Source organism: Conger conger, chromosome 14 (genome assembly GCF_963514075.1).
Source record: "Conger conger chromosome 14, fConCon1.1, whole genome shotgun sequence".
In the NCBI taxonomy this organism is placed as follows: domain Eukaryota; kingdom Metazoa; phylum Chordata; class Actinopteri; order Anguilliformes; family Congridae; genus Conger; species Conger conger.
In genome coordinates, this window is record NC_083773.1 from 2,613,844 (window position 1) to 2,640,495 (window position 26,652).

Genomic DNA, 26,652 nt, shown 5'->3' on the forward strand with positions numbered 1-26,652 from the left:
CCTGTGTTTGTCCCTTGGCAGATAGCTAATGTAAGGATTCAGCAAGAGGATTTCAGACTTTATAAGACAGGAGGAAAAATATATTTTTGTGTATTAGAATCGCAAATTTGTTTTTAAAAGGTGTTTCTCTTAATTACTACACTTTTAGTTCTCTTGAGAATTGTTTTATCCAGGGCCACTCGTTGACTGCAGACTCATTATAGTGCACAAGGCGAAAGGACACAAATAAATCCGTCCCTCTTATTATAATTCTGCCATATCTTGTGAGGGTGTCAGTCACTGTCAACACTTGGACAGTTAAAATTCAGAGTGCACGACCACACTGAAACCTGTGTGCTTTTGAAGGAGAGACACAAATAATTTCCACACCAGTGAAGAAGAACATTGATGTAATTCAGGTGATTTTACACAGTAATGCACAGGACACCTGACAAAATATGAATATTGTTTAATAATACATTCTCAATAATAAATTGTTTGAAAAGTGACAAACACAAAATCTTACAAAGTGACTTTCCTTTTTGTGCCATCTGCAAATTAAAGAGCTGGAATCTACAGCAGAAAAACAACTCATTCAAATGTTTACTGGTAGCGTTTTAAAAAAGATGTTCATTGTTTCAATCCTGCTTTTCGTTAGCGTATTCTTTCACACTTCATACAAACAAGGAAATTCCACAGAAGCGTAAGCCATTGCACAGCTGGCTAAAATGTTATTGTTCACTCTCAGATAAAATGTTACACACAAAATCTACCATTAAGTGCCGATCCCTGCAGCCGGGCTGATTTTCTGTATAAGTGTCCATATCTATTGAATAATGGAGCATTGCCTTCATACACTTTGCCTTTGAGAGCACAGCTTGGCACAAGCAGCACAGAGAGCAAATGCATGATGGGTAAATTAAGAAATAGTCCATAGAGACATACCCTGTTGTGACATATGGCAGAAAAAAAAAAAAGTCAAAATTCATAGTCAGTCACAGATATTCTTCAGGGAATTTATTTATTTATTTACACCTACCCAAAGCAAAAGCTTCCCTTTTACTTTCTGTAAAGTTCTAGAACAGGGGTCTCCACAACCCTGGTCCTGGAGAGCTACTGGGTCTGCTGGTTTTTGTTTTCACCTTAAATTCAGCACCCTGGTGAGACCCAGGTAACCAGGTGAGGTGAATGAATTAGTCAATTAGAGCAGTTGATTACAGTTAAGTGCAGGTTAACAACAAAAACCAGCAGACCCTGTAGCTCTCCAGGACCAGGGTTGGAGACCACTGTTCTAGAACCTTTAACTCAGTCCAAAATCTTTACCTCAATATTGTCTAAACCGGGGGCGAGGAACCTAAGTGCTATCATGGGCCTGGAGTTGGATGTGATTTATGTCTCCCAATAAAAACTGTCAGTCATCTGTGAATTTATTCAGGATTTAACTACAACCTGCCTACATGTAATGTCACATATATTTGACTAAAATGGCTAAATACTGAATTGAATTACATGAATAACATAGGCTATGGTGAGGTCTGAATTTTGACATTTGCTGCGTTAATTGCACATATTACCCCCTCATATGATGATTACCATTTCATGTGATGATGAACTGGTCTTTATGCTCCTATCACTCGAGTGTTTGCATGTTTACTGTCAATTAAGCAGGCCTGTCAGCTGTGGACAGGCAGGGCAGAGATATGGGCAGGGCTGTAGCATGAAGACGCAGCTTGTGGATTTATACATTCACACGATTTTAATTAAATGCTGAAAGGATACAGCTTAGCCACTCCTCCTTATGCACTGAGTCACAATTGGCCCCCGTGGAGGCTCAGATATAAAGCGTGAGGAAATGGAGCTTAAAACTGTGACCCTCAAACTGGCTGGTGACGGATTAACGCTTGGTATGTCCAGCCAAACAGGTTCCTTGGGAGTTAACCCTTTATCTCATTGAAGACAGGGCAAAAATATCGCCCCGTTAAATAATTACTGCGATTATATTACCAGCTTCAATTTGAAATGTTATTTCCCCACAATGTGAAGACGGCTTGACAGTGAGAGTTGCTCTCCAATCGACAGGTCCACACAGTTGTGCTTGTCATGAAAATGAAAAAAAACTTCAATGTCCTTTGGCACAGCGGCCCTTCCCGGTAATGCAGTTTGTTCAGGAGCAGCTGGTTTTGAACTCAAACACATACGTTGACAGGGCAAGTGGCGGGGAGGGCCGGGGCTGTTCTGTAACCCGTTGGGTGGAAGCTAGCCACAGGTCAGACTCTCAGCACATACGCTCGGGGGGGGGGGGGGGGGGGGGGGGGGTGTGTTGTGTACACGGTGTCAGTTAATCATTCCTTTTTCGAGTGCACACATGCACTTGGCTCTTTTCAAAAGAGTCCAGGCCGAAAACTGAGAAGAGGGGCTTAGCGGCAGTTTGAAAAGGTTAACTTTTGATTTGCAAAGGCCTCCGCGGAGGCTATTCATGACTTTACACCATTAGGGCATGTTTAAAATTCTGTAAACCCCGCCCCAAGCCCTACATCTTTTTCGCAGCGGCGAGAAGGATTGAGCTGAAGCTTAATTATATAACGGGCTTTATGTGGTGATAAAATCTGATACTTTGGGGCCTACTAAGGGGTCGGAGCGGCGGGGACCAGCTGAAGTCCATATATAGGCCGACAGTTTCACTGGAGAGCCCAGAGATGAGCCGAATTCACGGATGTAAACCCCCAAAGCTGAAGTCCAGTCCATGCAACCAGTACTCACAAAAGCCAGCAATCCCTCAGCAAACAGCAGTGAACTACACTGGACAATAAATTAGGTAGACAGTTGACAGAGGTGCCAAATACACACATGACCTCAGTTAGACTAACCGGTCGGTGGGCACGTTGGGTTTCATCTAAAATGGTTGTCGGAATACAGATAAAATTTATAGCAGTAAAATTAGAGTACCTTTACAAATTAGAAGCCAAGAGCAGTGAAAGCAAACATTCAAATAATTATAAACATTTAAAGTTCTGAACAACCCATTACCCAAGGGTTCTCATCTTTGTGGTTCTACAGTATATATCTGTGTGCATGTTGTATGACACACACACACACACACACACACATACTGCACACGCATACAGTACACGCATGCACACACACACTTTTACAATATTTTACAACCATTCCATTTAAAATATGAAGTATAAGAAAAAGCGTTTCCCTGTAACCATCTGTTTAACCGCCATATTTAGAAATGAGTCAGCACCCTCCATTCATATCTTCAGAAATAACAAAAGATAATTACATACTTTGAACATGTGATCGTCAGCAAAGGCAAAAGTGGGTTCTGAAACACCGATTTCCACTACAGCAGGCATATTTGCAATTAACATAGTTTCTCACAAGGCCAATTATAGGTTGGAAAGCACTGGGACGTTAGTTCTTAGACAGGAGCACCCAAGAACCCCCCCTCTGAACAGGTCTTCAGAAGCCATAGGTCAGAAACGACAGAGAATCCACATGAAAGACCCCGGCCATGCTGGGATGGTGCTTGGGGTGTGTCAAAGAGACCGAACAGCTGCACTGTGGAGACGGATGTGTGCTTTTGCAGGGGACTGCAAAGGGCTTGAAACACGTATATGGCCCCTGATGATATTACATGACATACAGTAATATTCCATAATACATTTGTGCTACTACACGCGATGTCTATGTGCTTTGTCTGTTGTGTGTTCCTGCTGTGATATTGAGCTGTTATTGTGTGAAAACTTTTTTTACTCATTTTAACTTACCCAGTCTTGACTACAGATGAAAACTACCCGGCACTCATATACAGAAAGGTTCTGCCTGAAATCGATGTAATAAATTAATAAAAATGCTTTGCCGCTGGCAATTGTAGCTATGCCAGTTGGTTATTCAAATTCAAAATGATGTATATGTCGGAACATGTTTTTAAAAAATATATATTCTTGAATTTATAACAAAGCAGCTCAACTGCATATAAGTGCATGTCAATTCTAACATTTAAGAAACATCCAGCCAGTTAAAACAGGTAACAGGTAAAACACAGTACTGCCACAGCAACAGAGATGGCTGTCTTCTGACCTACTGCATGTCTGCTGCGACGGTTGTACAAAGTGAACAATTTTAAGCAAATGGTCCCCTGAACGCGGAAATGGCAGTTAATATTGCACCTTTTGAAATGCACCCCTGGGCGCAATGCTACTGTATTCTGATATTTTACTCATCTGAACACATTCAACTTCTCTCTTCCCTCGAGCGAGCCTAACAATGAAATAAAATACAATGTCTCTCAAGTCGGCAGGAAGTATTCCTTAGCAAGTAAATGAATGTTTGTCGTCTGTACAATTTTACAATTAGCCTTTTTTTTTTTTCTTTTAATGACAGCCTAACAAAGAACAGGAGGTTGTAGTTAGCTCCGTCAGGCCGAGGCTCTGTCTTGCGTGTCAGCAGGTGTTCTGGATTAGCGCAGAAGAAGCAGATGCCAGGCCCGTGAGGCCAGCTGTCCCTGGGTCCGTCAGCACGGAGGCCCAGACAGGGAGAGAGAGAGAGAGAGAGAACGAAGCCGGGAGGACATACCGCACGGTCCTCGTAAAAGCAGGGAGGAGAGGTCGAGGAAAAAAAAAAGAAAGGAAGACTTATGGATCGCGTAAAGGCTAAGAGAGAGGAGAGATAGGGAGAGGGGGACTGGTGGCATTAGTGTGTGCCAGACAGGGCCAGAGGACAATCTTCGGTCACGTGCAGCAGGAGCAGCTGGAGACCGAGCAGGAGCCCCAGCATCGGGCGCAAGGAGTGGCCCCGCCCGCACTCAGATGTGTTCTCCTGCACGGGAGAGAGGGAGGAGAGGACAGGGGAGGAAGACAAGAGCGGAGTGGTTTTGCAGTCGTCGCAGAGGTGGCTTGGGGGGCCACCCAGTGGCCGAAAGCTGCAAGTGGCACACTGTCAACCGTGAGCTAAAACTCACCTCGTCAGGCTCATGACCTTACGGTACGATGAGTCGGACCAGGCTGACACTGCCAATAAGCCTACAGTCAGCTACTGCTGATGCACCGTGAGCAGTCACTCATATGGCAAACATACCGGGGAAAAATGGCCACTGGTAGTTGCCTACACTGGGTCATAACAGCAAGGGCTGGCTAATTAAATATCATGGGATAATATCATAATAAAATTTCATAATATCAATTAATGTCTGTTCATCTGAAATAGATAATGCTTAATGTGTTTCAATAAATACAAAAACAAAAACAATTACGTGCTGATGGATGGATGGATTTTCTTTTCACCCATGAAACAGAAATGTACAAAACATTCACTAAATGCATGAAACATTTGCTAAATGTATGAAACATTTAACACAATATTTAGCTAAATGTATAAAACATATATTTAAACATACAAAACCTTTAGTTTACTATTTAAGTAAATGTATGACATATTTAGCTAAATGTTTTTATTAATTTTATTTAAATGTTTCATACATTTACCTGAATGTTTTATACATTTAGCTAAATATTTCATGCATTTTGATAAATATTTAGTAAATGTTTCATACATTTCCAACATACTTCGCACATTTATCTAAGTGTTTTATCCATTTAACTAAATGTTTACATAAATATTTGATACATTTACTAAATATTTTGTATGTTTAGCTAAATTGAATAGTTTTGCTAAATGTGTAAGAAAAATATTTTGGTTAAATGAGGGAAATAATGCATGATACAATTTTTATAGTACTTTTATGTCGCATTTACACATGCCGCATTTTACACCCCATAATACTCGCTGCAGAGTTTCCAAGGCTACACTCAGTTCAGCATGCTCAGTGCTGTCTCTTACCCTGATGTTGTAGTCGAAGCAGGTAGTCGGGCCTTTGCGGTACCGTGCAGCGTTCAGCATCTCACAGGGGTTTTCCTCCTGGACTGGAAGGCCAGGCTAAGGCAACACACACAGATCTCTCATTCACAGCAGGGCGCATAGGGATTTTTTGCCCAAGGGATTTTTGTGTTTACTCTAACCTCGCATTCTACAAAAAAGTATCTCTGTAGCGAGCCCTCACACACTGATCAGATCGTTTCGCCCAGAAACAGACAAAGACACAGCAATTATGAATATGACTGGAACCACTTTATATTCAGTGAGCCCCATCATGACAAAGACATATTTTTTCTTGATTTGTAATAAAAAGGAAGTGCTGTAATTTCTACACGGTGAATCCAAAATGTATACAAAATAAAAAGCTGAGAAGATACATTTTCATCGCATGCAAATTGTATTATTACAAATCTTAAATTGTGGAGTACAGAGCCAATTAATTAAAACATTATGGAGCTTTTTGTCTCTCCATACGTACAGTCAGGTCCATACATATTGGGACATTGACACAATTCTCCTCTTTTTGCCTCTATACACCACCACAATGGATTTGAAATGAAACGAACAAGATATGCTTTAACAGCAGATTTTCAGCTTCAATTTGAGGGTATTTACATCCAAATCAGGTGAACGGTGTAGGAATTACAACAGTTTGTATATGTGCCTCCCACTTTTTAAGGGACCAAAAGTAATGGGACAATTGGCTGCTCAGCTGTTCCATGGCCAGGTGTGTGTTATTCCCTCATTATCTCATTTACAAGGAGCAGATAAAAGGTCTAGAGTTCAATTCAAGTGTGCTATTTGCATTTGGAATCTGTTGCTGTCAACTCTCAATATGAGATCCAAAGAGCTGTCACTATCAGTGAAGCAAGCCATCATTAGGCTGAAAAATCAAAACAAACCCATCAGAGAGATAGCAAAAACATTAGGTGTGGCCAAATCAACTGTTTGGAACATTCTTAAAAAGAAAGAACGCACCGGTGAGCTCAGCAACACCAAAAGACCCGGAAGACCACGGAAAACAAATCTGGTGGAAGACAGAAGAATTATTTCCCTGGTGAAGAAAAACAGTTGGCCAGATCAAGAACACTCTCCAGGAGGTAGGTGTATGTGTGGCAAAGTCAACAATCAAGAGAAGACTTCACCAGAGTGAATACAGAGGGTTCACCACAAGATGTAAACCATTGGTGAGCCTCAAAAACAGGAAGACCAGATTAAAGTTTGCCAAACAACATCTAAAAAAAGCCTTTACAGTTCTGGAACAACATCCTATGGACAGATGAGACAAAGATCAACTTGTACCAGAATGATGGGAAGAGAAGAGTACGGAGAAGGAAAGGAACTGCTCATGATCCAAAACATACCACCTCATCGGTGAAGCATGGTGGTGGTAGTGTAATGGCATGGGCATGTATGGCTGCCAATGGAACTGGTTCTCTTGTATTTATTGATGATGTGACTGCTGACAAAAGCAGCAGGATGAATTCTGAAGTGTTTCGGGCAATATTATCTGCTCATATTCAGCCAAATGCTTCAGAACTCATTGGACAGGGCTTCACAGTGCAGATGGACAATGACCCGAAGCATACTGCGAAAGCAACCAAAGAGTTTTTTAAGGCAAAGAAGTGGAATGTTATGCAATGGTCAATCACCTGACCTGAATCTGATTGAACATGCATTTCACTTGCTGAAGACAAAACTGAAGGGAAAATGCCCCAAGAACAAGCAGGAACTGTAGACAGTTGCAGCAACAGATTCCAAATGCAAATAGCACACTTGAAATTAACTCTAGACCTTTTATCTCCTTCTTGTAAATGAGATAATGAGGGAACAACACACACCTGGCCATGGAACAGCTGAGCAGCCAATTGTCCCATTACTTTTGGTCCCTTAAAAAGTGGGAGGCACATGTACAAACTGTTGTAATTCCTACACCGTTCACCTGCTTTGGATGTAAATACCCTCAAATGAAAGCTGAAAGTCTGCAGTTAAAGCACATCTTGTTCGTTTAATTTCAAATCCATTGTGGTGGGGTATAGAGCCAAAAAGATGAGAATTGTGTCGATGTACCAATATTTATGGACCTGACTGTATGTACTGAAAGCCTCCAAAGTCCAAAGTAAGGGTGCAGTGAAGGGCTCTGGGCAGGTTCAGCAGTTGAGGATGTGTTTCCTACTGTGATTGAGGACATTTTCCAGGGAACTAATTTTTCCCCCGGCCTAAGCGAGTGACGTCAGGATACACTCCGTCTTCACTTGCACCAGTTTCTCCATCTCGCACGAGTTGCAGGGAACCTTCTCCGCCACCACAAACAGCAGGTTTGTGTTCTCAATGCGCTTGGCGTGGAATAGCCTGGAAGTGGAGAGATACGGCACCGACCATTTCACACACGACCCTCGCTCTCCACATTAGCTGCACGTTCCCGTATGAACCCCACTCCCCACACACTGACCACATCCTACCCGCCGGCCTGAGCCCACCCTAGTGTAGGATCCAACATTTCCCACAGTCCCACAGGACAATCCCGAGGCCTGAGCCCACTCTAGTGACAGCACTGGAATTACCTGGAGCAGTTTCCACAGTCCTGCAGCACATTGTAGAAGTTGGTGGTGTTGGTGAAGTAGAACTGTGTCTGCACGACCACACAGCTCGCTGTTCTGGAGTCCACCCCTTCACCCTCTACTTCGTCTGGGGGAACATTACACAGGTGAGAGAGACACAAATTCAGGAGATGACTAAATATTGACTGCTAACTGCCAGAGCCTTGTCACTGCATAGCTAATTTAAAGGTGTTATCTTTATTGTTATTCATTTTCAACTCACCTGTAGTTATCAAAATGTGCTAGGTCAGTTTGTCTATACCACCTGTAGTGAAAGGTTTGGTTGACCAGTCTCGTTAAGGCCAGTCCGTTTAAAACCCACCAGTAGAGAACCAGGCCTGGTAGGCCAGTCTGTTTAAAACCCACCTGTCGAGAACCAGGTGTGGTAGGCCAGTCCGTACAGTAACTGCTGAATCAGAGACCTGTGAACAGGAGGGGTATATGGAGTTAGACATGGGTGGAGGCTTAACTAATGGGAGCGTGACTTAAACATAGTGCATATTGGTCGTTGAATGTTGTTTCTTACCAGGCTGCTGCTGAAGTCCACCAGGCGAGACTGAGCAGGTCTGTGAGGGTGGGCTGGATGGGAGAAACCCAGATCATGACTCCTTCATATACAGTACTGTGCAGATGTCTTAGGCACGCTAGACTTTATTATATATATATGTTAATTTTTTTGTGTGTGTTAGTTTCCAAAGACATTTTTGTATTTAATTTTAACATTTCAACTTTTAAGCAATTGACTACTTTTTACATAAACACTTGTTCAAGTGTTTCAGTTCTCCAACATGCTTGGAACAACCTCCCTGCTGATTGTCTTATAGAACTGCAGGACAGCGTTGGCTATCTCAAAGAAGTGATGCAGTTTTAACGGCGATTTGGTGGTCACAAAAAATATTGATTTCATTCAGTTTTTAACTATTCTGCTAAATTACTAAAATGTAATGTAAAATGCATAGTACATTTATTTCGGACCTGTCATTTAATTATTTTGGAAAGAATCGTATCTGTACAGAATGTTATACAGGTTATACAAGACTTTTGCACAGTACTGTGAATATGCCAAAGATTATAATCGCACTTATGTATAGTTACTGTAGTACTCGGGGTATTCTAGCAGCCAACCATGGTAAGTTGATGTAGATAAAGAGATCTATCTATGTGATCATGCTATGACTCGGAACTGTACTTTCCTCTGGGGTCCTGAACGTAATTGTCCCTGGGTTTGATTCACACTTCATTGTACCTCGCTCTGGATAAAAGCGTCTGCTATATGCCCTTAATGCAATGTAATGTAAATAATTCAGTTGGAAATTAGAGTGATGTAAGGACATTGTCAGTTTTCATTAATATAGAAGTTTCCTTAATTGATTCTTAATTTACAATGTGTGTTAACATACAGACAATCACGTGATTAAAAATAACTTTTTATTATAATCTGTATAACAAATTAGACCATGTGTGCTGAATTAAGTGCTTAGGAAATATACTCTAAGAATCTTCCTCTGACTCTCTCTCAAACAGACAGACAGCCTGTGAGATTAATGTTTCTGCTTTTCCTAGCTTGCACATTCTGATCTTTTGGCAAGGTTGGAGTTTATCTGCAGACTAAATAAATAATAATCGTAGGTTGTCAGCATCATGTCTTCCTTTGTTTTTGTCTCCGCCCTTGTGGAAAAAGTGAGTGTAATAGTTTTACTATGTGTGGTTCAAATCAGAGAGCCGGTAAGCTCTCTCACTTTCTGCTATTTATTTGCAAATAAATAAGAAAGTTCTACTGTGGTTTTACTGTGGATCTGTGGATTGATTGATTGATCCGTTTCATCAGACGATGCTCACCTGTGATATGTAAAAAAGGGCATTTTCCCTAACAACCCCCCATGACGGAGAACGGCTCCACAGCGACTCACCACAAACACGCCCCGGGGAGCCCTGCCCGTGTGGCCGCTGGGAGAGGGGTCGCACACCGCCTGGTACTGGAAGGACTGCTGCCGCGTGTAGATGGAGTTATTGAAGAGCGCGTGCATCAAGGAAGGGTCCACCTCCCCGAGGAACAGGCCCACCTGGCACAACGAGACCCATGGTCAGGCACGCAGACGGACAGACGGACGGACGGACGGACGGACTGACAGAGAGGTGAGAATGAGCCGGATACAGGTGGAAGCAGGCAGAGACAGACAGAAGAAAGTGCGACACTGACAGACGGACAGAAAGGCAGGTAAAACGTCGAGTGGGAATGAGATTTGTTGTTTAAAATCAGCCATGCTTAGATTTAAAAGATGAATCTTTAGGAAGGTAGATTGTGAGATACAGTTACAGGGAGCAGAGCCGTCATCAACACCGAGCCAGAATGTCCCAAGCCCTTGTTCATGAAATGAATGACACCAAAACACCGTTAGCTCTTCCGTTCGGACATTTTGGCGCTAGTAGATGAATCACATCTTTCAGCAGATTTGTATACACATTGCTCTGGCGTCAGGCTAGAAGTACCTCACAGAGCAGTTAAGTGGCATCGCTCATCACCTGTTTCCAATGCTCTTTCTGGTTGGACATGACCAGGAACCCCCCATCGTCAATCAGATAGCACAGAAGGTCCTGCAGATAAAGGCACACACTGATTACATCAGCTCAAATGCCCCACTTACCACATACGCCCACTCCCATGTATTATCACCACCATACACCATACACCAAACACCCCTCTTATTTACTACACACTCCACCATACACGAAACACCCATCTATCGGACACAGCTACCAACCACAAATACACCCGCACTTACCATGTACACCAACCCAGTTCCTATATACACACCCCCATCCAGTTCAAGCACGCCCACATTTACCATATACAGGTGCAGCCAGCCATTTTACTACAAGCACACCAACGAACACCGGAATCCACTCATTTATCACACACACTGTACAGCCAAATTCACCAACAGGACACCTACACCCGGCACACACCTCCCCCGCCCCCCCCCCCCACACACACACACACCCGCATTGACTGCGAACACTTACATTTGGGCCAATGCAAACAGGATGTTTTGGCTCTGTTAGTATTTACTGATGGTCATGAAGGATGGAAGCACTAAATGGATAACCCGAGATACCCAACAGCCAGTAGAGCACTATGGGGCCTGAAGATGAAACAAGGGGGATGTGACAGTGAGTCTTACATCACTGTTAACTTCACAGTCCATCTCACAGCTGCTGGATGGCCCACACTGTTGGAAACAACATCACACAGACCGGAGTCACCCTAGAGTTACTGTATATACTCTACAGTAAAGTAACTTAAGTTACTGTACTGTATGTAAAGATGTCATAGGTGGAACACAAACCCGAGTCACCCTAGAGTTACTGTATATATTCTACAGTAAAGTAACTTAAGTTACTGTACTGTATCTAAAGATGTCATAGGTGGAACACAAACCCAAGTCACCCTAGAGTTACTGTATACACTTTTACAGTAAAGTAACTTAAGCTACTGTACTGTAAGTACAGATGTCCCAGGTGGAACACAAACAGCCCTGCTAGTATACCTTCAGGTTGGATCACAGAAATGGATGGCACTGACATATTTGTTTCGGAGACAAAGGAAATGATCAATGACTCAGATGACCTCTGATTCGTCTGTGGAAGCTGATCTTGAGAAGGTAATGCGGGCATTCGGCCAGGTTTAGCCGGAGGTAAACGGATTGAAGTCAATATTAATGTGCCTCTTGGGATTCTTCCAAAAGCCAGCAGGCAGAGCTCAATTTAAACTTTGTTGGAAATTCCATTTTTAGCTAAGTTACCCAGAGTAATACAAGAAGATTTATAATAATTCCATCCCTGTGCGTCCCGTAAAAAATATATTTTTTTGTCTGAAAACAACATTCTCGATATAAGTTTCAGATCAAGCCAGAGCAACACCTCGGAAACCATGAACTTTGTCCACAAAGTGTCACATGCCATGGGCAGTGAACGACACTGTACTTGCCTCTTTGTTGACCTGTCCAAGGCATTTAATACTGCTGACCAGGGCTTGACATGAACCTTTTCACTCACCAGCCACTGAGGCTAGTGCTTTTCCACTAGTCACGAGTCTCTCAGCATTATCCCCAGCCAACCAGAAATTGCAGGTACAGCACATGGCAGTACTTCCAGACACGTATAGTTCTCCACCGAGCGTACGTTACCTTGTGTGAACCCTGTCGGCTGTCGGACTGGTTACTGGCCAGGATCTTGAATTTTTCCACCCAGGCCTCCAGGTCCAGTTTCACCCCCACCACTGACGGGCGCAGCGGGAACACGGAGAACACACGCCAGGGCCAGGAAGCACAGGTGGAGGCAAGAGAGAGAGAGAGAGGAAGCAGGGGAAAACTGAGAGAGTTTCCATCCACGTGATACAGCGCATAACCAGGTAAGACTGGACATCGGGTGTGAGGCTTGAGGGGGAACAGTGACGCCAGCCCACAGACTCGCAGGCGAAAATTTTATCTGCATGAAATTTCTAATCCCATGAAGCACATCTTTAACCCTTGTGTAGTCTTAGCATTCTGTATACTCCCCTTGTCCTAGGGGTAAAAAATGACCGGCCTTCACTAAACCCATAAAATAAAGGCGCTCAATAGAATTTTCTATTTTTATAAATCTATTTTGCATGAAGAAACAACTTATCACTCATCACAAACTTTGTCATTATATTTCAAGTTGAAAAAAGATATAATTTAGGGGGTTTTCTCTGCTGTTAAACATAGTAGCAGGTAATTTCTGACCCATAAGACAACACAAGGGTTAGATTGCAATCTGTGATCTGTGATTTGCAAAAGACAGATTTACAGGGTTCTACTGGCCATTTCTACAGCTTTTCACATCATGAGCTATACAATTTTAACATACTACACAACTGTTTCGTATAGACACCTGATTGTGCTACTGAGTGTGCGGTTATGTGATTGGATTCTGCTTTAATACAGACAGACTGCAGCTCAAACTCAAAGACTGTTTCAGGCGCTGTGGTGGCCCTCACGCTCCATCTCGGGTTTCCTTTGTTTTCTTAAGGAGACCAGCTGAGCGCTGGGGGTCACCGGGACGACCCGTTCACACACACACACACACGCACGCACACGCTCACGCTCACACTCACGCACACACACACACACACACACACACACTCTCTCACACTCAGACGCACACTCAGACGCACACTCAGACGCACACTCACACACACACACACACACACACACACACACTCACACACACTCACACACACTCACACACACACACTCACACTCACACTCAGACGCACACTCAGACACACACTCAGACACACACACACACACACACACACACTCACACACTCACACACTCACACACTCACACACTCACACACTCACACACCAACGGTGATTGGCTGCCATTCAAGGCACCAGCCAGCTCGTCAGGACCATTTGGGGATTAGGCGTCTTGCTCAGGGACACTCCGACACACCTGGGGCAGGATCAAACTGCAACCGTCCTACTTACCGCCTGAGCCAATGAGACGACTGCCCTTACCTCCTGAGCCAATGAGACGACTGCTCTTACCACCTGAGCCAATGAGACGACTGCTCTTACCACCTGAGCCAATGAGACGACTGCTCTTACCACCTGAGGCAATGAGACGACTGCTCTTACCACCTGAGCCAATGAGACGACTGCTCTTACCTCCTGAGCCAATGAGATGACTGCTCTTACCTCCTGAGCCAATGAGATGACTGCTCTTACCACCTGAGCCAATGAGACGACTGCTCTTACCACTTGAGCCAATGAGACGACTGCTCTTACCACCGGAGCCAATGAGACGACTGCTCTTACCACCTGAGCCAATGAGACGACTGCTCTTACCACCGGAGCCAATGAGACGACTGCTCTTACCTGCTGAGCTAATGTCGGCCCATGTCGCAAGTCAACGTGCCTTTTTCTCTCTACTTCCTTCCACAGGGACATACCTTGGGTTTTTTTGTTAAGCTGATGCTATCTGTTTCTGTTTTCTTTATGAAGTCATACACTCACATTCGTACAAACAAATATGCATTTAGTCTTAACGTATTCTGTCATACAGTTTCTAACACATATCTAAACTATCTTTAAATTGAGTTATTCTTTAAACTGGTGCGGTGATTTACAAGCGGTCTCAACAGCGCTTATAACTCACATATCTGTGACATCACACTTATTTGAAAAATAAAATAAAATAAAATAAAATAAATCCCTACCTGTAGGTTTGATGGTCTTGCCGCCGATATTGATCTCCACGGCGGTGCTGACCAGGATGCCGATGGTTCCGTTCTCGGAGTGCAGGGCCTCATCTCCAGCTGTGGCATGAGGTCATTACATTACATTATTGACATTTTGGCAGACGCTCTCATCCAGAGCAACATACAGTTGATTAGACTAAGCAGGAGACAATCCTCCGCTTGAGCAACGGAGGGTTAAGGGCCTATTGTGGCTACACCGGGATATGAACCACCACCCTTGCCTGTCCCAGTCATGTACCTTAACCACAACACAACAGGCCGCCCCAGGTCAGAGCTCAGTCAGAGGTCTGTGCTCACGTTTGCATACACTCCCAAGAAACCAATAACAGGCTGCAAAAAATGCAGCCCTGCGCTTCTGCTTACCGTGTCTAGGGGGCGCTCTGAAGATATAGCCCTTGTTGTCCATGCTGCGGCGGTAGTAATTGGCATTGAAGGGCTCTGGGTCCTCCTTCCACATTTCAGCCGCACTAATGAAACACAATGAAATGGTAAACGTTGCGCTGTTATGATATTCCTATCAATGCTAGTAACTTATATGTACAATTACATATGACTTAGTGTATTATGTTGAGTAAATACAATTCAGACTGTAATGTCTCTAAATGGTAAACGGTAAATGTCGTGACTTTATGTAGCGCCTTTATCCAAAGCGCTGTGCAATTGATGCCTCTCACTCACCCACTCACATAACACACCAATGGCGATTGGCTGCCATGCAAGGCACCAACCAGCTCATCAGAAGCACTGGGAGTTTGGTGCCTTGCTCAGGGCCACTTCTACAGGATCGAACCAGCAACAATCCCGACTGCTTACCTCCTGAGCCAATGTCGACCCCAATGAGTCGTATACACGCATGTACGCACGCACGCATGCACGCACACGTGCACACAGGGGCGACATGGCTCAGGCAGTAAGAGCAGTCGTCTGGCAGTCGGAGGGTTGCTGGTTCGATCCCCCGCCCGGGCTATGTCGAAGTGTCCCTGAGCAAGACACCTAACCCCTAAATGCTCCTGACGAGCTGGTCGGTGCCTTGCACGGCAGCCAATCGCCGTTGGTGTGTGAGTTTGTGTATGAATGGGTGAATGGAGAAGCATCAATTGTACAGCGCTTTGGATAAAGGCGCTATATAAATGCCAACCATTTACCATTTACCACACGCACAGCTACAAACAGTTCATGCACAAAGGGTGCGGAAACACTAACACCATCACGTCTGTTACAATTCCGTCTACTGTATTGAAAGCAGAGACATTAGAGAGAGAGAGAGAATCTAAATCCAGCGAGAATCAAAGCACAGCTGGACAGACCTGTTGGGGTAGACCCGTGTGACCCCGCCGTCCGTTGCCGCGAACAACGCCAGGAACCCATACCTGCAGCACAGGTATTACATGTGTGAGGTGTGTCTGCTATTATGCATATGTATTTATCAATGAGTGTACGCACGCATGCGAGAGTACAGCGTGTGTGTGCATGTTTGTATGTGTACACTCACTAAGCACTTTATTAGGTAGGCCTGTACACTAGCGTGTTAATGCAAATATTTAATCAGCCAATCACGTGGCAGCAACTAAATGCATAAAAGTTACGTAATGTGATCTCAGTGACTTTGACTGTGGAATAGTTGTTGGTGCCAGAGAGGGTGGTTTGAATATCTCTGAAACTTCTGATCTCCTGGGATTTGCATGCACAAACTTTTTTTTACTGAGAGTATTTCTATGCTTGTGTGTGTGGGGGAGAAAGGAAAATGTGCATGTATTTTATTACATGTTTTTATGAATAAAACACACAGACATCTGCATAACACAGTTCATGTCATGCTGCTATTAATGGCTCACATCTATTTCAGTGATTAGCTCTCCCAGTTTGACTGGCAAAAAAAAACTTCAGACGGTAGAATATTCTGGGATCAATCAAACTGTATTCACTCTTGGGAATGCACATTGCTATGGGGAATTCCTTGGGAAGTTTTCAAACTTCAAATTCCACCCCTGTGCGTGCGTGCGTGTGTGTGTGTGTGTGTCCGTGTACGAGTGTGCTGCACCCACGTGTTGAGATCCTTGTTCTTCCACACCCTTGTCGCCAGTTGCCAAATGATATCTGACTCAAGGATAAGACTGTGAAGGAGCCCTTGATTACCTGGGGGGAAAAAGTACATGTAAACACAGACACATGCCTACATGTATATGCAGACAAAAATCCTCACAAAAACAAAAAACATAAAAATATATAAATAGGAAGATAATGCAGTTGTGGGCTTCAGGCTGTGTTAGCAGGCTGTGTTAGTGGGCTGTGTTAGCAGGCTGTGTTAGTGGGCTGTGTTAGCAGGGCCCCATGGTAGCACGTTCTTTATACCGGGCACAGGTACTCACAATGCTTGGAGTCTAGTCTGATATCCACCATGAGTGAAAGGAAGTTCTCCAGGAACTGAGTGTTGTTGTCAGAAAGTTGTAGCTGAGTACAGTATTCCCTACGGGGAAACACATCACACCTTTCCGCCACAACTCCCGCACAGTGAGTCCACACAGTCACCGATTCGGGGGCATGCAGACCCGAATCAAAAAATCAACACAGCCACTGGGAATTCCGAACTCCAGGCAGCCGCGCCCCGGAGCAGCTAGCCTATTCACTCATGTGAGACGCGGTGAGATATCATCGGGGGCCAGTGTCGGTCGTAGAGAGGTGGCCTCCGCGTGGCTAACTGCATGCATCTTAAACAGGACGTGAATGCCCGCTTCATACCCGCTAGAACTGAGGGAGGGTCAGAGCAGCTCTGGGGTAGCCCACTTGGCCTTGAAGTAGCATCAAGTTAACATGCCAGGTTGATGAGAAGGATAGCCAAACCAATGGGGGAAAAAAAATCGCTGAGTAGTAATGGTGCAGATACTGGGAACAGTTGCACGGTGGTGATATGGGCTAGGGTAACCCCTGCGTGTGCGAATATGAAATAAAGTGAAATCGAGCCGTTTAGCGACGAGCATGCTCTTTCCCACCTGGGGGCCAGGAACACATGACCCGCGGACTCAAAGTTGGTCGGCAGCAGGGAATCCAAATCTGCAAGAGAGAGGGGAGTGTCGCGGCATCAGGGGGATATGTTAAGGGCTGCAGATGATGGATTAAGGCTTTGAGCTTTTATGGCCTACACTTTTTTACACAATGGAGAAAGGTGGGTGATTATGACCTACACGTTCTACACACTGGAGAGAGGCGAGTTATTATAACCTACACCTAACACTTATTGGAGAGAGGAGTGGTAATAAACTACACTTTGCACTTATAGGAGAGAGGTGGGTGATTATGGCTCAGTATTTTCACACATCGGAGAGAGGCGGGTGATTATGACCGACACATTTCACACATCGGAGAGAGGTGGGTGATTATGACCAACACATTTCACACATTGGAGAAGGGAGTGAGAGCACGGCTCTCCACAGCATGCACTCACACTGCAGTTGTAGCATCACATCGCTGAGGTTCGCCTGGATGTAATATTCACTGTACGAGGGGATTACCAGACCCAGACTGCATGAAGCGTTGACATCAGAAGGAGGTAAAGAAAGAAGCACCAGATTAAAAACTGGAGTGAAAAATGTATCATCGTTGTTACTGTATACATTGCAATACATTCCACATAAATTAAGACACTTGCCAATAGGGAGGGTAAATGCTACCACTGGCCTCTTCCAATTCTAGCAAAGCCCTCTTCGTTCACCTGGTTCGCTGCGCTTGTAACTAGGTCACTACGTAACACACTTGAAGGAGAGTGCTATTTTGCCTGCTACAGACACAACTCACCCAGGGGCTAGACAGCAATGAGGGGGGGGACAAAACAACCCCGGATCACCAGCCCTGTCATGGGGACGTAGCCAATTATGTCCCATGGGGACGTAGCCAATTATGTCCACAGGATTCTAAACCACACTGGAGTTATCTGCTCTGGACTAAAACTTGGTGGCTTAGCTGGCTGCACCACTGGGGTTCCCATGATTACTGCTTGAAACATGCGAACATCAAATCAGCAGTGTAAAAATATACACTCTTAAGCCTTGTGTTGTCTTAAGGGTAAAAAAATAACCCGGCACTACCCCGGCACTAACCCGGTTCAACAGCAGAGAAAAGCCCCTAAATGATCTTTTTTTCCAACTTGAAATTCGCAAAACTTTTGCTATGAGTGATAGGTTGTTTCTTCATACAAAATATATGTGGGGTTTAAAATTCAATTGAGCTGCTTCATTTTAGGGGTTTAGTGAAGTCGGGCCATTTTTGACCCTTAGGACAAGGGGAGTATATGGAATGCTAAGACTACACAAGGGCTAAACAGACCAGAACTTCCCAATTCCCTCTTATCTTATTTCCCTAACCACTAACATAAACCTGGTAACCGCTAACTACGCTTTTCTCACCTGTAGTCCGTGCCGTTGATGGGCGCCCAGCAGTATGTACGCACAGCCTGATCGATGTATCGCTGCACAAATACAGAAACACCACTGTGACCATTGAGGTAAATAATACCATTTTTACCAGGGGATTCCATGGATTTTACCGCTGTATTATTGCAGAAGAAATATTAAATTTAAGAAGCAGCAAAACCACTCTGTAACTTTCCCATGCGTGATGGCTGAAGCTAAGCAGGGCTGACATTGTTTAGTAAGTCATGCTGGGGGGGTTGGTAATGGGTAGCATTACTGAAACAGGGCAGTGAGTTAATCTGTTTACCAAGTGATACAAAAGGCCTCTCCACCTCTGCATCACAGTGTGTTAAAAGATGGATTAATATCAAGTATTTGTAGGAATTTACTCTCTACATTTTGATACTACTTAATGTACATAGTACTAGCTTCATTATTACAAGCCCTTGAGAAGATCATATATTTGCTGTTGGGTGCATTAAGAATCAACTTCAGGTTAGACTGCTGGAAAACAACAAAGGCAGTTCGAAAATGTTGTGTTGCCACCTCAACAGAAGTGGCAGTATAAAGTAAAATACTGTATCAGCGTAAGAATGAAGCTTGCATACTGCAGACCACGGGTGGTACTTTCGTACTCGGGAGCCATATTGACATATAAACGAAAGTGTAAAGGTCTGAGTATAGACCCTTGTGGCACAGAGGCTTGTCCTGGCAGTGACACACAGCAGCCTGCAGGGGGAGCCCTAGGGTGACTCACCTGGTCAATGGACTTGATCAGAGATTTGATGGTTTCTTGACCTGACCTTCCATCAATCATCTGCCGTCGGATCTTGGGCAAAGAAATACGAAAGGGCGAATCTCAGTTTTATCATTTCTTAACATTTTATCCGTTTCGTTTCTTTTATTTGGAATGTCCCGCTGCAAGATCACCGCTATGCTACGGCACCAAATTTGAGAAAGCTCAGACAATGCGCATGTTCCCGCTTAATCTGCAGTCCTCTAGCTACGCTGTAGAGACATTTATTTGCTTCAATATTCATCCAAAGAAGCAAAGAGGTGATGTATTATTATATACAGTATAGTGTATGAAGTCACCCTCAGGGTTCTAGGTCACAGAACTGGCCGAGTCAGAATAATTCCTAATTATGGGCCGCAATACCACAAACAAGAAGCAGTGCTTTATCTGAACACAATATCCTGGACATGCCAGTATATCAAAAGAGATAATAAAATATACACTCACTGATCACTTTATTAGGTAGACCTACACACCAGCTTGTTAATGCAAATATTTAATCAGTCAATCATGTGGCTAACTAAATGCATAAAAGCATGCAGACGTTTTTTAGACCAAATGTCAGAATGAGGAAGAAATGTGATCCAAGTGACTTTGACCGTGGAATATTTGTTGTTGCCAGACAGGGTGCTTTGAATATTTCAGAAACTGCTGATCTCCTGGGATTTGCATGCATAACAGTCTCTAGAGTTTGCAGAGAATGGTGCAAAAAACTGAAAACCCAGTGAGGAGCCATTCTGTGGACAAAAAACGCCTTGTTAATGAGAGAGGTCAGTAGAGAATGGCCAGACTGGTCAAAGCTGACAGGAAGGAGACAGTAACATAAATAACCACACATTACAACAGAAGAGCATCTCTGAACATACAACGCATCAAACCTCTTAAGTGGATAGGCGACAGCAGCAGAAGACCAATGAGTCTAAACAATAAGTCTAATAAATACAGAATAAAGTGCTCACTGAGTGTGTATCATATTATGTTGAAGCAATATTGAGACAGCTTACCTCCTGCTTGCTGGCATCTTCAATTTCAGCATCCAGGAAGTCAAGCGTTACAGGCTCCAGGAGATTCATGCTCTGCGGAACAGGGCCATGAATAAAATCTCCAGTCAGGTCAGGAGGTGGCATTAAAGACCAGCGCATCACACGAGATTCATGCTCTGCAGAACAGGGCCATGAATAAAATCTCCAGTCAGGTCAGGAGGTGGCATTAAAGACCAGAGTATCACAGGAGATTCATGCATCATCTCAATCCCATTCAGAGCACATACCCGCTTACACACCTGGGTGTGTCCTGAATCACCTCACATTATACACCCTACAATGCTACATACAGCACGCCACCACGGATCAAACCTCAACTTTCTTTTTCTTTAAAAAAAAAACAACAGAAGAGAAATAGCAACATAACAGAAGAAGAAGTAAAGTGAAAAAGTAACAAACACAAAAGTATTTGAAATACAAAAGACACAAAGTACAAATTAAGAATGACAAAATTGCATAGAAAGAACAGGATCACCTTCCATAACAGCTCCTTCTCCCAAAACCGGAAACCGTCTACATTCCATTACCTCAGCGTCCATTGTACTTTCTGCTGCACTTACGATAACACACAAATATATGCCTATTTGCACTCTATTGATCTGCTACATCCAGTTATATGAGTGGATAGCATGAAAAACAAATTTCATTCATTCATAAAAATGTGATTCATAAAAACACACTTACTGACTGGCCAAAAAAAATAATATCCCACTCACATTCGCTGGTGCAATGTACGATGATCTCACCTTTGCTTGCAGGTTAGGGTGCAGGAGGACATAGCCATTTGGATCAGTGGCAAAGACATATCCATTAGCACCCAGCTATAAGATAAGCAGATATGTCTCTCAGCATCAACAAACAGCACTGCACTAAAAGAGTTTTTCACTTCTTACAGAAGGATTTCCAGTCTGTGAGAATGGCAGGATTAGCAGTTATAATACGTTCTGATTGACCTAAGTTACATAATGTGGTAAAGGGAAACGGCACAGCACTGAACAGCAGCTAACAGTGATGGCAACATGGCAAGATATGTGTAAACATGTGATGAGATATACCTACATTGTACCTTGGTGTCAGCCTCTTTATCTCATCCAGATGGACATCCACTCCCATCACTCCCAGGATCAACTGGTTCTAGTGAGCACAACACAATTACACAAATAAACAAATATACACATACACAAATACACACATACACCAATACACAAATACACACATACGCGCATACACAAAAACACAAATGTACAAATATACAAATACACAACAACACAAATATACACAGACACACATACACAAATACACACATACACACATACACAAATACACAAAACACGCTCACATGCACCTAATATGCACATAACATACCTGTATATATAATTTACCTGTATGACTATATTACATTTGCAGTTCATACTTCCTAAAGAGCTTAACAGAACTTCAGGTTACATAACAGCAACGTAAAACAAGCTAATACTTGTTATATTTTTAAAATATTTTTTCTCTTTAAGAGAGAAAGAAAAAGATTCTAAGTCTCATTACAAGACTAAAACAGTGTGGAAATACTATTATTTTTATTTGTCACGTAAAAATAAGCTCTGATTGGCTGCTCAGATTTGCCCAATAGCAGCACTGATCGACGAGACACGCCCAATGACAGAAGCACGTCATTGACTCACTCCCCTTCATTGACACGGGACGTGTGTGACGGTGAAATTCTAAAGGAAATTGTGTTTTTAGACCTAACATTTCTCATGTTTCACCTGTGAGCTTCCTTCCACAGTGAGGTTGAACACCGGCATCGTTCCAGTAACCACTAAGCCCAGCCCCTGCAAACGAGTGTTCAAACAAGTTCAGCATAAGAAATGAGCGTTTCAAGTAAATTCATCAGAAAATAATAATTATTTAATTAGATTCTATAAAGATCATTTCTGCTGAGTTTGGATGACGAACAGACCATCCAGTGTCTCCTGACACTTACTTTCATTATAAATGGTAAATGCTTGGCATTTATATAGCGCTGTACAAATGATGCTGCTCATTCACCAAATCACACAAACAGTCACACACCAATGGGGATTGGCTGCCACGCATGGCACCAACCAGCAGCAGTTAGGTGTCTTGCTCAGGGACACTTCGACACACCCAGGGGCCAAAGTCGCCCCCACAGAAAGGTTTTTATCAGAAGATGAAAGCATTCAAACCACTCCTACATATTCTGCTTCTCATTGGCCTCCACTGGCTTCCTATTGCCGCACGCATCCGTTTCAAGGCCCTAGTGTTGGCATTTCAGGCTGCTAAGGGGACTGCCCCACCTTACATACAATCCCTGATCACTCCCTACTCCCCAGCTAGACCACTCCGGTCTGCCAGCTCTGGTCGCCTTACGGTTCCCTCTCTACGTGCACCTGGCGGTCGAGCTGCACGTTCACGCCTGTTTTCCGTTCTGGTTCCTCAGTGGTGGAATGACTTGCCCACCACTGTCAGAACAGCAGAATCCCTCCCCCTATTTCGACGCAGACTCAAAACCCACCTTTTCAAACTCTACCTTAGTCCTCCCTCCTGATTTCCCCTGCCCCTCCTTTCTGATATCCCTATCCTTGTCTAACCCCCCCCCCACCCCCCCCCCCCCAAAACCAAAAAAAAATAAAATAAAATGGACTTCTGATGACAACTATGTTTAGAGCAGCATTTCCTGTGTATTTCGCTAGTTTCTGGATGTGATGCTCTGACTTATGGTAGAACCTATGCACTTGTAAGTCGCTTTGGATTAAAAGCGTCTGCCAAATGACTAAAATGTAAATGTAAAATTCAGAGGGTCCTCACCAAGGCATCCTGGTAGACATTGGTCCACTGCACCTGCTTGGCCTTGTTCCCCGCCAGCACCATGGGACGTCCCAGGACATCCAGGTATTCCTAGACACACAAGAGAATTCACTAGAACATTTTAGCCTTCACCAAAAAGCAGTGTCTCCTAACACGCCGGGAAATGACCCCACATTCTTTGTGCAAACAAATTTCCGATGGATTTGTGGTGAATTTTTGTTCGGCTCACGTTTGATAAATGAGGCCCACGGTCTCCTAATACCCCTGAAAATGACCCCACATTTTTTTTATAACTATACATCCAGTAAACAATAACTTGCATCTTCCTGGCATATTGGCTTTAGATGAATGCAAGACCCTTCTCTCACACACACACACTGGAGATAAAATGCATCGGAGCCATTGTGCCCTGGTAAACTGGACAGGGATCATCTGCTGTATGCAGTGTTGAATATGAAGAACTGCACTGCGTCACGCCTTTCCACAGCGATGCTCTGTACTGAGGAGGAACGCACAGCCAGGGGGTCACTCACCTGGGTGTTGGTTCTGATGGCACAGATGGAGCGAATCTCAAAGTAATAGCCTGCAGCAGGACGAGGGAGAGGAGGGGAGAGAAACTCCTTATTTTAATGAAAAGATGTCATTTCGCCGGCTTTCAGTACTCGACGCCTCAACCTACATATGAAAGGTTTCTGCTTCAAACCAACCAGACACATATTGCCGAGTAGTGCCTCTGTGGAGTCATGCTCAATTGTGTTTGCGGTTTAATGGTCTCTGAAAATAGCCTCAGTGCCTAAAACAGTTTCACATTGTTAGGAAAAACTGTTACATTTCTATTACACATGTTCCTAACAATGTGAAATGGGATGTGTGTACAATGTGTACATCCTATTATGTTAGAATCAAAAAAATTTTAACAGCTTATTGCACACACACACCACAGAAACGCACGCACACAATCACACACTCACACACACATATATATACACACACACACACACACGCACACACACACACACACACACGCACACACAAACACACACTCACACACAATCACACAATCACACACTCACACACACACACACACACGGCCCCTAAATAAACACACACCTTTATTGGCGCAAGCGATCCACTGCAAGGGGGTGACGTCATAGTTGTGCTGCCCTACAGAGAAGGTGAAGACTCGCACCTGGGGAGAGGAGGCGATGGCACAGGAAGAGATGAGAATGAAGGGGAGGAGGGACAGGTCAAGGTATGGAGCGTCTGCCAAATGGCAATAATGTAATGCAATGTAATTACATCATCAATCCTCTGAGTGAGGAAAGAGCGAGACAGGCGCAGAGAGAATTCTTTATGGGATGACGATTATAAAGCACGTTAAACGAGAGGTACTGAGCACGTTTCATCGCCCAGCGTGGAACCCTCTAAAGCGGAAAACACCTTGGGGGTTCATCTGGAGTGCCACAATCGCACATATATGACATAAGAGGCCACAGAAGGTGAGAAACAGGCTCAGATAGGAAAAAAAAAGAAGGAAACCTGGCTAATTTGAGTCATTCTGAATTTCTACGCAAACACACGGTAACCTCACCGCAGGTCAAGAGGCTCACGGCCACAGTGGGACACTCACAGTCTTGTTGGGCCAGTTGTAATACTCGAATATGTCCTGGGCACGATCCTCGCCTCCGTCCGTAAACAGCATGATTATCTTGTTGCAGTGAGCACGGGGGACATTCGTCTCCTGTGGGCCGGGACGGGAACAGGAACAGGACAGCGGGGACGGGAACAGGAACAGGACAGAGGGAACAGGAACAGGACAGCGGGAACAGGAACAGGACAGCGGGGAGAGGACAAGTGCATGTTAAAATAATCAACACCCCACGCTCAGTTCCACAACGAACAGCAAAGTCTTATTTCAGAGCTACTAGAGCTTGGACAGGTGCCCTGCCGAACCCCAAGGACAAACATCTCAGATAATGGAAATGCATAGAAAATATTATTTAGAACTTTTTTTGTTGCCAATCAGTTTATAACTGCTACACTACAGTTCCCAGGGTTTACCACTTACTGTCAATTACTGAAAGTTTTATATTTTGATGAAAAAACATAAAAGTGATGGATGCAGAATCAATCCAAATAACACAAAGTTGCCATTTCACAAAAATTAAGTAGCCACCAAATCCACAACATTTTAATTCAAATGTTTTAAGTTTACATTTCCTGTTCCTAGGCTACAACTTCAAAACATGCAAATTGATCTGCATCAACATAAAAACATAAACAAAAAAAATCTGATATTTATCATATAGAGATATATTCCAATATATCTGAAGTGATCAACTTTTAAAATAACCACAATGGGCAAGAGAGGATATCTGTCCATGCGATACTGAGTCATATAAAATGGGGCAGAGGGTGTGACTTGCATTGAGCAGCTGCTGGAAGGCGAAGTGGAAGCCGGACTTGTAGTCGGTGGTGCCTTTAGCTGACATGTGCTGCACCGCCTCCTTAAAGATCTTCTTGTTCCTCACATTGGCCTGGACCAAATGCTTAAAGCATGGGACCACCACCTCTGATTTCTCATTGAACTGAGAGAGAGAGAGAGAGAGAGAGAGAGAGAGAGAGAGAGAGAGAGAGAGAGAGAGAGAGAGAGAGAGAGAGGGAGAGAAACAGAGAGAGAGAGAGAGAGAGAGAGAGAGAGAGAGACAGTCAGATGAGTGGTGAGAGAGGGAGAGAGGGAGGGGGGGGGAGACAGAGAGAGGGAGACAGAAAGAGAAAAGGGGGAGGGATACAGAGAGAGAGAGGGAAAGAGAGGGAGAGAGAAAGGAAGGGA

The 26,652-nt window shown here is 43.9% G+C and overlaps 1 protein-coding gene and 1 long non-coding RNA gene across 2 annotated transcripts in view; both read right to left on the reverse strand.

The window, feature by feature from the left end:
• Positions 1–432: 432 nt before the first annotated feature.
• LOC133109591 (uncharacterized) lies at positions 433–2,281 on the reverse strand. Its single transcript, XR_009704763.1, has 2 exons — positions 1,264–2,281; positions 433–1,092 (listed from the first exon to the last, which is right to left on the reverse strand). It is a non-coding gene; the product is annotated as an uncharacterized LOC133109591 (long non-coding RNA).
• A 2,348-nt stretch (positions 2,282–4,629) lies between these two features.
• The window catches only part of LOC133109571 (voltage-dependent calcium channel subunit alpha-2/delta-2-like), a 40,517-nt gene continuing 18,494 nt past the window's right edge, over positions 4,630–26,652 (reverse strand). Inside the window, exons 11-38 of the mRNA XM_061218942.1 lie at positions 26,246–26,407; positions 25,450–25,560; positions 24,930–25,008; positions 24,353–24,402; positions 23,820–23,909; positions 22,757–22,822; positions 22,056–22,130; positions 21,743–21,817; positions 20,958–21,029; positions 19,915–19,986; positions 19,152–19,213; positions 18,194–18,270; positions 17,742–17,802; positions 17,121–17,218; positions 16,797–16,887; positions 16,059–16,121; positions 15,115–15,218; positions 14,710–14,808; positions 12,650–12,741; positions 11,645–11,692; positions 10,986–11,057; positions 10,373–10,525; positions 8,989–9,041; positions 8,829–8,884; positions 8,427–8,550; positions 8,105–8,214; positions 5,827–5,909; positions 4,630–4,806 (exon numbers count right to left, since the gene is read on the reverse strand). Of these exons, the coding sequence (XP_061074926.1) occupies positions 4,681–4,806; positions 5,827–5,909; positions 8,105–8,214; positions 8,427–8,550; positions 8,829–8,884; positions 8,989–9,041; positions 10,373–10,525; positions 10,986–11,057; positions 11,645–11,692; positions 12,650–12,741; positions 14,710–14,808; positions 15,115–15,218; positions 16,059–16,121; positions 16,797–16,887; positions 17,121–17,218; positions 17,742–17,802; positions 18,194–18,270; positions 19,152–19,213; positions 19,915–19,986; positions 20,958–21,029; positions 21,743–21,817; positions 22,056–22,130; positions 22,757–22,822; positions 23,820–23,909; positions 24,353–24,402; positions 24,930–25,008; positions 25,450–25,560; positions 26,246–26,407 (2,424 nt within the window). The 3' untranslated portion in view covers positions 4,630–4,680. The remainder of the gene's footprint in view (positions 4,807–5,826; positions 5,910–8,104; positions 8,215–8,426; positions 8,551–8,828; positions 8,885–8,988; positions 9,042–10,372; positions 10,526–10,985; positions 11,058–11,644; positions 11,693–12,649; positions 12,742–14,709; positions 14,809–15,114; positions 15,219–16,058; positions 16,122–16,796; positions 16,888–17,120; positions 17,219–17,741; positions 17,803–18,193; positions 18,271–19,151; positions 19,214–19,914; positions 19,987–20,957; positions 21,030–21,742; positions 21,818–22,055; positions 22,131–22,756; positions 22,823–23,819; positions 23,910–24,352; positions 24,403–24,929; positions 25,009–25,449; positions 25,561–26,245; positions 26,408–26,652) is intronic.